The sequence below is a fragment of the Podarcis liolepis genome, assembly GCF_965112155.1.
Source record: "Podarcis liolepis genome assembly, chromosome: 6".
In the NCBI taxonomy this organism is placed as follows: domain Eukaryota; kingdom Metazoa; phylum Chordata; class Lepidosauria; order Squamata; family Lacertidae; genus Podarcis; species Podarcis liolepis.
In genome coordinates, this window is record NC_139559.1 from 57,426,000 (window position 1) to 57,436,819 (window position 10,820).

Below are 10,820 nucleotides of genomic sequence, written 5' to 3' on the forward strand. Positions count from 1 at the left end.
TCAATGCAACTGAGCGCGCTGGATTTTGGCTCGGAGATCGGCTCTGAGGAGGCAACTGAACGGAGGCCGACATTGCTTCCTGCAACATGAGGGCTGATGGATGGTGGTGGTGGGGCGTTAAACACAAATCCACACCCGTCTTGGTCCTTCCTGCCTCTGGTTTGGAAGTAATAAAATCAAAGTACTCTCACTGTCTTGGAATTGATGATTTTAGAGCAATTTTAGGACACTTTCCACGCGACAGAAGCGTTACGTTAGAAACAGTATGAACATGATCGCTGTCCAACCACAACTACGCTAAAAATCCTAGATTTCCCCAGTTTCCTGAACGGCGCGCTCTCTCTTTCTCTCTCCCTTGGGGGGAAAGTTCTAAGGAACCATGCAGCTTTCATCTCCATGATGAGTGTTGTGCTACTTAAACTGCAATCCTAATTCTACTTTCATGGGAGTAAGCCCCACTAAATTTAACAGGACGTACTTCTGAGTAGCCATCGCCCTTAAAAAACAATAGGCTGCCTCCATGAATGACTTAGTGGCGTGTGATTGGAAGAAGAGACACCGTGAGAGCTAAAACAGAGCGCGCCGCAAGACCTGCCGGGAAATGTAGTTCGGGGAGGCTGGAGGTGCGATGGGAGCTGCAATACCGGAAGCTAATAGGCAGCCGGGAAGCATCTTGGGCGAGTGCTGCTCCTTCCCAGGTGAGTCCACCGCAAGTCCACCACCATTCCCTCGACGTAAGAGGCTTGCCCTGAGCTCAGGCGCTTCAGACCATGGTCTCTCCCCCAAATTCTGCCCATCCTTCTCGGCCATAATTTTTCTCAGGGTTTCACAGCATTGCCTGCCTTTTAACTCGCTTTGATCATCAAGCCTGCATTGTGAATGTTCTTCGTCCTTTTTCTATTGTCTGGTCGGCTTGCAATATAGGAAGGAATAGTAGCTAACCGATCGCCCTCTTACCCTGGGTGCTAATAGGAGGCCTTCTCAAATCTGTAGTTGAGGAAGAACATCCAAAACAGAGGGCATGACTCCAAACAGTCCTTTCTTTGAAGGCTGTTAACTCCTGGTCTCTATCAAACCATTGTTGCCTCTGAGAGGTTTGAGTGCTTGTGGTCTGATACCCAGTTTTCTTCTCTGTCTTCTGTTGTTACACATTATTAACTCAGGTGCTGTGATTTTATTCCAAGCTGCCAGTTAGAGTATGAAAGTCTCTTTCCTCCCCCACTCCATTCCTGCTATCATCATTTTCTTCAGATTAATGGGCACTGTGCTGTGTTAGTTATAGCTGCAAGATCTGTATCAACCCCAGATGTTCTACACACATCCGGCCTTTGAAACAGAATTGTCTTTTTGCTCCATTCAGTGGCTTCTGTCTCTTTAAGGACTGTGTTATGGATAAGTTTGTTATACGAAAACCCAGAACTGAAGGACACCCTAAGGAGAAAGATCCTGGAGAAAAGATTTACAAGCAAGCTACTATAGAATCTCTGAAGGTAAGATATTGGATATGCCCAAATTATTCTAATTTCATTAAATGTCTACTGTAATATGTTATGGCTGTCCTTTCGTTTCAGATAGCTTGACAGTGTTTCTGAGTGAACAGATAGGGAAGGCGAAACTTAGCCAAGCAAAGGAGGAGGGTTATTGGTTTGTTTTCGTTTTATTGTGTATTTTGTGTTTTCCTTTCATTTCTTGATGTTGTGAACCACCTTGTGATCTTCAGATGAAGGGCAGTATACAAAATAAATAAATACTAGCAAAGCAGAAGTTATTTTGAGAGATAGGTAGGTACAAAATCCTATAGGGCAATAAGTACTTGGGTCTGGGTGGGTGTGGTTAGTCCCTTCTCAGTTGTTGGAACAAAATAATTAATTAACATGTTGCACAGTGAACTATTAAGGTTCCCTAAAGTAGTCAGAAACGCATCTTTTATAGTATGGGTTGGATCCAGAGAAATGTGGGCAGAAGTGGTTGGTTGCAAGATGACTTCCCTGCCCTTTCTTCTCCCTTTCCCTTTAGCCTTATATGCCTTAACTCACCACATGCAGCAGGGTGTCCCCCCCCCCACCTTCAGGAGAGGCTTGAGGGTGCTGTGGGGATGGATCTGACACTGTGCATGCTGTTTACAAACCGTTCCTGCTAGAGAGGTCCCAGTGCGGTAGTTCAAAAGCTTCAGTGAACCTGCTTTGATGATGCACTTTACTTTGATGAGCTGGGCTACAGCATCTATCATCTCTTGATTATTGGCCATGCTGTCTGGGGCTGATGGGAGTTAAGGGTCCAGCAGGTGCTAGAGGGCCACAGGTTCCCCTCCCCTGGTAGAAGGAGTGGGTCCAAAGTGGTGAAGAAACTGCAAGAAGTCCATGTAAAGGCTGACAATAAAAAGCGCTGCATCAGTGAAGCAAAAAGTTAGCTTACAGTGGACCAAGTCAGGAGGGGGGCGTTATATTTGCTTGAGGGGTTTGGCCTACTGAGATTTGGAATGAAGAATTTGTATGATGGGCTGGGCTTGAAAAAAATATTTGGTAAGTGCAGGGATGACCTTACATTGGGATGAGATGAAAAATAAGAGCTGGTAGTTGACAATACAATGAGGTGTTTTCATGTTTTGTTTTGTTTTAAAAAACCCTGCTTAAAACACTCACTTCAGAATAGTAAGTGGATTGAAGATGGCAGTCTAATGAGTTTATTTTGCTTTCTAGATTTCTCTCATTTACTTCACATCAGGGACTTACTGTGAAACAAGTATTCGTCTGTTTGGATTACCTAGATTTCCTGCACTTAGTCTACCTGTCATATTTAATAATTCATAAGTCAATAGCAATCATATTAGCTGACACAGAATACAGTACATTTATCTGAAATAAGTTATGTGTGCCTCTTTCTGTCTCCTAATGATGATTGTTCTTTGCAGAGAGTTGTGGTTATAGAAGATATAAAAAGATGGAAATCTATGCTAGAGCTTTCAGTTCAGTCTAAGGAGAATCTAATTGAAGCTTTAATGGAATTAAAGAAGAAAATACCCTCCAAAGAAGTTTTACTTTCAACAAAAATAGGTAACATTCTTTTTTTTAAGTTTCCATTGGAAATATGTATGTGGTTCATTTGAATAAACAGACCTATCTGTTGTGCTCATTTTAAAAATGCTTGGCATGTTGAATATATATATATATAAATAATGTGAACTTAAACCTGACTGGCATTTTAAGTGTCCATGTTAAAGACCTTTCCCCACTCTTTGCCCTCGCTGATCTTATGTTAGCTGTCTTAGTTGGTCATTATACCTCTAGCAATAACCAAAGTTACCAAGGCAGCTTTAAATATATTTAAATACAATGAATTAGTCAAGAACTCGTATAGAGAAGTGAAGATGTATACAGATGTTCCAGCTGTCATAACTGCTGTGCTAAATCTCTGGGCTTATAGCAGGCTTTGGTGGAAATAACACTGGCCTGGAAACTGCTGGCAAAGCAGCCAAATGTCAGTCCATCTCATGGCAAGTCTTTTTCACCCCTGTTACTGATTCCAGGTGCTTTCAAGCTTGCCCTCAGTTTATAGAAGTTTCATTCATACTAGTATGTATTAATGTGTGCTAAGACTTTGTGTTGCTTTCATCTTCTGCAAGGTCATACAGTGAACAAGATGCGCAAGCATTCAGATCAGGATGTGGCCGCTCTTGCCAAAGAAGTGTATACTGAGTGGCGAACATTCATCAAAGACCATTCAAATAGACCCTCAATAGAAGTGAGGAGTAATCCCAGGACAGAGAAGCTTAGGCAGAATGCACAGAAGCTACTTGCTGAAGCTCTAGAGCTGGAGGTACTGTGTTTTTTATTACTCATTTTCTGAAAATGGCTTTGAATGAGAAGCATTTTTATTTACAAAGTTGGGGTGGTTCTGTTACGGATTTAGGACAGATGCCAGGAATTCAAAATGGAAAAGTGCTGATCTTAGTGAGAAGAGGCATAAGGTTTAAATTCTAGTTGAACTTTATAGTGGATATGAGTCTGTATTTATAATTTGCATGTTGTACACATAACAACAAACTGAATGATTTGCAACTTACTTTTTTTTTAAATTAGGGGAAAAATGTGTAACCTTGCCTATAGTGATTTAACTATTATTTATGTGACATTATGTTATTTTATTTACACCATGCCTCTTTCTCCCAAAGGAGCCCAAGTTGCAACAGCAAAACAAAACAAAAAATATTCTGAAACAGTTGAAACATAATCTCATCCAGTGATTTCAGGGTTGTCAGGAACAGTGTCCTTCAGTCATCAGATGGCTGGGTATTAAAAGCAGGCAGCCTGCTGAAATATGAGGAGACGTTATTATTCTCTCCATGAGTCTGTGCAGCAGATTTCTTGCTCTTCTCAGAGAATCATGGTGGTGGAAAGCACTCCAAGGGTCATCTAGTCCAACCCCTTGCTGATGTGGGAATTCTGCTGCATAGAATTGTACAGAATGTCATGTGCCAGCAAGACTATCTGATTTTTTAAAAAGGTTTTAAGCCCTATACATAAGTGTGTTCACTTATATGTCTTCCCCCTGAATTTTTTTAAGTTTCAAAGCTGCACCAGAGATTGTGTGTGCTGATTAGCATCATAGGCGATATCTAGTCAGCACTATCTATAGCTGGCTTTTTCTCAATGAAACTGAGACACCCTCAATTTACAGAGCAGGATCTTTCTTCCTAGAAATAAAACTAATGTAGATTTTATATTGAATGCAATGGGTGTGTTTCCAACCCATCCCCAGTGCTCTAAAAATGTTCCATCTGTCTTCACCTCTTCAATCAGCGGGGAAGGAAGAAAGCAATAGTTAAATAAATAAATAATTTAAAAAAGGTTTTTGCAGCATTGTGAGAAATTACATGGAAATTCATCTTTTGGTGTTGTAGAATGAGAAAACCTTTCTGTAGGTGGCTGCAAAAGTACCGTCTGATCCTAAGACTGAAATCTATTGTTAGGAATTTTCACTGTCCTTTCCCCCCAAATATATTCTTTGTAATGAGGAGGGTATAGAAAAAAGCTCGTGTACAGGATCTGCAACAACAATAACTTATTTAAAATATTGACACCCTTCCCAAATTCGCAAAGCTTGAGAGTAGCTCTCAAGGGTCCTATGAACAATATCAAATAAAATAAGGCACTGTATACAATCAGCAGAAATGAGAAAAGTGTGCAGAACGATAGAAGCAGCAGAATTAGAAAACATTTTCAGTTGGAATTCAGTTCCGTGGCCTGCAGAACGGCCTGGGCAAATGAAAAGCTCTTTACTTGGTGCTGGAAAAGACATCAGATTTGGCACCTGGGAGGGACATTCTGTGTATGGGCACTACAACTGAGAAAGCTCCCTCCCTAGTTGTTACCTGCCTAACTGCAGAAGGTATGGGGTGGAACTAGGAAATCTTAATATGATTATATAATCATAATATACTACTATAATCTTACTATGATTATAAAGTTGAGCAGAGTCATGTGTTAGAAGACCATGGACTCTACATGACCCTGGACTCTAACTGACGGGTAGGAGGAGTAGAAAAAACATTTGCTTTTGCATAGCCAGCATGTACATATCATTCCAATAATTCAAAGAAAGGAAAGCATGGAAATGGGTTGTTAATCTCAATGGACAGTACCGCATGGTATTAGCACAGCAGCAGAACTGGCTTTCCCTTCTCCTCCCCCCCTTCAGTTCCCATGGATTGGGACTCTGGAGCAAATTTTGGGGGTCCTCAAGGAGCTGCGGGGGGGGGGGGAGCAAAGTCCCATAGTGTGAGCAAAAGCCTGCTTGTGCAACACTGGAGATCACACAATATTTTAATGCACTAAATCTGTGCTAAAGCCCTTTGGATGCTCTGTATTTCAGGCAAACTTTATATCCGTAATTAAGTGTTTGTAAATCAAAGTTTATTGTGAGAACCTACAGAGAGGGTCAATAGTGTACAAAGTGGTGGTAAATATCAGATCCCTGTGGTATTCTTAAGTAATGAACACAACAAGAATTCTCTCTAAGCCTTAATGATCAGTTTGCCTGCTATATTAAACTCCATAATAATTATACTTTTAATGTATTCATTAATTATCCTTTAAATGGCACGTCAAGGCCCTCAGGAATTGCAGTGCAAAATTTAGAAGCAGTGTTTACAGTCCTTGTCAACTCTGGTCAGAAAATCATGCACCGTTTCTGCTAAGGAGCTAATGTTGGGTCCTGAAGCTGGAGCACTCAGCTTCAACTCTGCCATGTATGTAACTCTTCAGATACATGCTTGATGTTGCTGATCTGGAGAAGTCAGTAGCCAGAAGCCAGTTTTAATTGGGATTGTTTTCCTGGCTCATTACTATTCATATATGTGCTTCTCCACTTTTGCCAAAAGGCTGGGTCTGCATGTTCAGGGCTCTTTTATTTCCACCTAGTGCAAACATATATATTGGGTACCAAGAGCCTTTTGCCTGCCAGATGTTGCTGAACTAAATTTCGCACCAGCTCTAGCAAGCATGGCCAAGGATGATGGGAGTTGTAGTTCGGCAACATCTGGAGAGCCAGAGCTTCCCTGCACCTGATTGATATGCTGCCTCTACCTTCTTTTTCCATCCGTTACTCTTGTTGCATCTGGCTGGTCACTGCTGTCACTCTCCTTCACCTTGTATTTGTGCAGATGTTAAGATAGCTGCTGAATGAGAATCTTTTTTAACCAATGCAAAGCAAGATTAGGAGGAAAAAACAACCTAGCAACTCCTCAGTGCCATAGCAAGCAGACAGTTGAAATAATAACGACCCCTACTATCTCCCTACTACTCTTAGTGACTGCCTGCATCTGCCTAATTGTGAAACAAATTGTCTTTATAGCATCCATCTGCTAACCAATCGTTTCAGTTTTAATCATTATTATATAATATGTTTTTATTTTTAATTGAGTGTGGGTCACTCTGAAATTCATTTGCTGCTGAAGGGCTGGTAAATTGCATTTTGCTGCAATGTACAAATGGGGAAACTAGGTGTGCAAGGTAGCATCTTAACTGTTCTTCATGGGAAATGCTTATCTAATACAGTGGTACCTCGGGTTAAGTACTTAATTTGTTCCGGAGGTCCGTTCTTAACCTGAAGCTGTTCTTAACCTGAAGCACCACTTTAGCTAATGGGGCCTCCTGCTGCCGCTGCACCGCCGGAGCCCAATTTCTGTTCTTATCCTGAAGCAAAGTTCTTAACCTGAAGCACTATTTCTGGGTTAGTGGAGTCTGTAACCTGAAGCGTATGTAACCTGAAGCGTATGTAACCCGAGGTACCACTGTATAAGATTCATATATAATGCAAACTATTTGCAGTCTTTTCCAGTGACACCACAGTGTTGGGGAATAATATACTTGCTGAACTTGCTTCTGCCTACTAGCAAGTTGGCTGTTGGGCAAAGGAGCCTAATTTTTTTTTTGGGGGGGGGGGGAGGGAATGTGACATCCCTACTCATGCTGAGAACTTCAAAGGCCAGGGTGGTAATAGTTTAAAACACAGAGTATCTTCTTCTGTTGAACCCCTTCTGGCCATCCCCCATCAGTGTTGGATTAAGCCATTATGATCCCTGGCAAAGCATAATATCATTCTTTTAATTTATTAAATAAATAATAAAACAATGGAGATGGAGCCTGTCCAGTATTTAATTGCTGGGGTGTAGGAGCAGGGCAGGATTCCAGTAAGTAGGAGCTGCCACATTAAAAGCCTGATTCCTATATAGTATGGGAACAGGCCTTCTCCTGAAGGACATAATGATCAGTAGAATATATAAAGGGTTGAGACTATTGTATCCTGATCCCAAGCTGTATAGGACTTTGTACACTAGAACCAGCACCTCACACTTAGCCCGGAAGCTAATTGGCAGCCGATGCCATTCTTTTCTAATTGGAACCCAAGGGCTAGTAAATGTAGTTATTAGACTTTTAGACCGCTTTTCAGGCTAAAATGCTTCTCAAAGCAGTTTAGAACTCTATGCAATGCAAATCCAAAAATAAAATCATTAAGCACTTAAATATCCAGTACGATGCAATGTACACTAGCCAACATTCCACAGACAGTAAAACAAAAATGGCCTTCAGAGGCCATGTTTTTAAAAACAAGTTTTTAAGGCCACTTTAAAGTTAACAAGCGATGGGGCTTGCCTTCTCTCACGTGGAATCTAATTGCAAGAACGGGGAAGCCACCGCTGAGAAGGTCCTGTTCTGTGTATTCACCAGTATAATCAAAACTCCCTGTCCTACTATTTGAATCTTCCCCACAAGAGCCATTGTTACTCACACAAAGAAGTGCCATATGCATTTTCATGAACCACCAGAGGTGAGCTGTGAGCAAAATATGAGAGGCAAGAGTTAGAATTAGAAGCTATTCAAAATAATTGGAGCAGTGAGCTTTGGACAGTGTGTTTTAGATCCACAACCCTGCAAAGATCAGTAATCTTATGGGTGATGAGGAGGGTCAGTGATTTCAGCAGAGTACTAAAATTTAGATATAAGATTCCGCAAAGAGTGGGAAGTGGTTATACCACAGCAGAGGTGAAAATAAGCCTGAAGATAGTAACAATTGAACATTCTGGATTCTCCCCAAATACAGAATTCCTCAGCACTAATGGCCAAAAGAGAAATAAACCCTTTCTTGGTAGGCAATAGTTGCTTTTCATTTATTTCTATATAATTTATTTAGATGTCTCAGCTGTGCCAAATTACATAACTTGGCACATGTTGAAGCAATAACTTCATAATTAACATTTAGCAAATCCCTTTCTGTTTTCTTAATTACACCTCCTTACACTTGCTCACAGAGTCTGCATTTCCCTTTACAGCCCTGCCAGTCGGCCCTGCCAAGTATTTAGAACATCCAGGTTTTGGTTTTGGAGTTGAGTTTGAAATGCTATCAAAAGTGTCTTGTATCACTGAATGTTATCGGAGGCAGTATTACCCTGTTCGTAATTGCACTTGAACCTGATACCCCAGGTTGGCTGCAGATTAGTTTCCTGTTGGGCTGGCAAAGAAAGCGACTGACCACACTGCCTTGTTCTTTAATTGCTGGAGTGAAATTAAATTGCTCTTCCTGTTTTACTTGTGATGTGAAGTGGATTTCCTTGAATTTGAGCTGATTAAGAAACCAGCCTCCAATTTCAAACAGTTAGTCTCCTTATTAAATGTAAGGATCTCATTTCTTTCTTTCTGTTTTCAGATTGGTCACCCGCTGGCGGAAAATATTGAGCGAGAAGCTTTTCATCTCTCATCCCGTCTCATTAGCGCGCCCTACCGCAGGACTGTGCGAGCCCTCGTATTCGCTTTAAAGCACAAGCCTGAGACGCGGACACAAGTGCAAAGTGGTGTGCTGTCACCTAGCGTGCTTGTGCAAAGCTACAAAAAGTGACTCAAAGGCCTTTTGCAGAAGGGGTGCAGCAGTGGGGATAGGCATAACTGTATTATGAAATAATGGAGGGAATCACTTCTATTTCTTTGAATATTAGTGAATATATTAACCACATAATTGTTCAGTACTATCAAAGAGTGTTTCAGGATATCCCTTCAATGTCAAGTTCTCATTTGATGCAAAGGGCGGTTTGCAGTTCAGAGGGTTAAGAGGAACGGGAAAGGAAATTACTCTACTTTACCTTTAAGCAGCCTGGAAGGTAATTTCAGCTGGTAAGAGGCCAGGTCTTTGTGATATTCTCTTCCCAAGAGTGTATGGCACAAACCTTTGTGGGCTTCATCACAGGGACTGGCTAGTATGCTTAAAAGAAACTCTGGTGACCAGATGTAGTTAGTTTGTAAACTGAAGCTTGCGCCGCCTGCCATCCTCCAGCATCAAATCACCTCTTTTGCACATTTCCTCTACCATTATCTGCTCGGCCTTCATATCTATGTACTTTGAAGCAGGGGTAAGGAACCTGTGGCCCTTCCATCAGCCCCAGCCAGCATTTTCAGTAATGGGGTCGAAGCCAGATAACATCTAGGTGGGGGGGCACAGGATCCCTACCCTGCTCTGAAGAATTGCATTCTGCAGTGGCTTTTAAGAACTGTGAGTTTACATTGAGGAGGAAATAACATTTGATGCACTTGGCCAACAAGACCAGCAAGAGCCCGTGGTGGCATAGGTTACGTTTTACATCAATAGTGCCATGGGATTATGATACCTAATTGGTCTGAAAGGGCAAGTAGACCTTTTTCTGTGCACTGTTATGGGTGGGTATGAAAACAGTTCTGCTGTATAATGTACACTGAGGTTCTAGGGGTCCATATGCAACGGCAAAATAGCATGAAATCAGAACAATCCGAGGAGCAGCCTCTGCCATCCAAGATTTCTCTGCAGCCTACCAGAGGCTTTGTGCAACATTCCCAGGACCCTGTAAGCAAGGTGCAGAGCTTGAAAAGCTGTTTCTGCAAAGGAAAAGCCTTTGGATGGCCCTGCAAAATCTTACAAGGGCTTCCAGAGCCCAGTAAGTAAGAGTCCCTTTCTATTCATATATGCATAATAAACTGCCTAAAGCTGTGATTGCGTAAGGAAAATAAGTGTAAATTGCAGGTACTGTGTAAATACCAATGCTTTCAAACCATCTACCTAAATATGTCCTGAACCTTCCTACTTCCTTTTCCAGTACTTTACCTTGCCCTAAAATGTTACTACCTCATCCTCACCAGTTGGTCTTTTTTAAAAAAAACAACAACCCAATGACAACTCCCCTGCCTCACCTTCAGACTGATACAAACAAGAATGTTGTGAGATATTAAACTATAATCTTCTATGGGGAGAAATGGCCTTTTCAAAAAATGTTGGGTGAAATTCAGTATTGCACAAGG

The 10,820-nt window shown here is 41.5% G+C and overlaps 1 protein-coding gene across 4 annotated transcripts; it reads left to right on the forward strand.

Annotated features, from left to right (window-relative positions):
* The first annotated feature begins 148 nt into the window (after positions 1 to 148).
* TCEANC2 (transcription elongation factor A N-terminal and central domain containing 2) lies at positions 149 to 10,512 on the forward strand. 4 transcript variants are annotated; one of them, XM_083510862.1, is made up of 5 exons: positions 149 to 167; positions 1,380 to 1,490; positions 2,912 to 3,053; positions 3,623 to 3,816; positions 9,205 to 10,512. In XM_083510862.1, the coding sequence occupies exons 2-5, from the start codon at positions 1,389 to 1,391 to the stop codon at positions 9,391 to 9,393; spliced, it is 627 nt and encodes a 208-aa protein (XP_083366988.1). In that variant the 5' UTR covers positions 149 to 167; positions 1,380 to 1,388; the 3' UTR covers positions 9,394 to 10,512. The 4 variants fall into 4 exon arrangements, with proteins under 4 accessions (XP_083366988.1, XP_083366989.1, XP_083366990.1 ...); XM_083510863.1 differs by lacking the exon at positions 149 to 167 and adding an exon at positions 569 to 698; XM_083510864.1 differs by lacking the exon at positions 149 to 167 and adding an exon at positions 604 to 698 and having other exon boundaries at positions 1,361 to 1,490.
* Positions 10,513 to 10,820: the final 308 nt, after the last annotated feature.

Bases quoted from the DNA above. Each gene is read 5' to 3' on its own strand.
- TCEANC2 (XM_083510862.1), top strand. From the start codon at position 1,389: ATGGATAAGTTTGTTATACGAAAACCCAGAACTGAAGGACACCCTAAG. The intron at 3,054-3,622 runs GTAACATTCTTT...ATCTTCTGCAAG, and splicing joins TTTACTTTCAACAAAAATAG to GTCATACAGTGAACAAGATG. The intron at 3,817-9,204 runs GTACTGTGTTTT...TTCTGTTTTCAG, and splicing joins CTGAAGCTCTAGAGCTGGAG to ATTGGTCACCCGCTGGCGGA.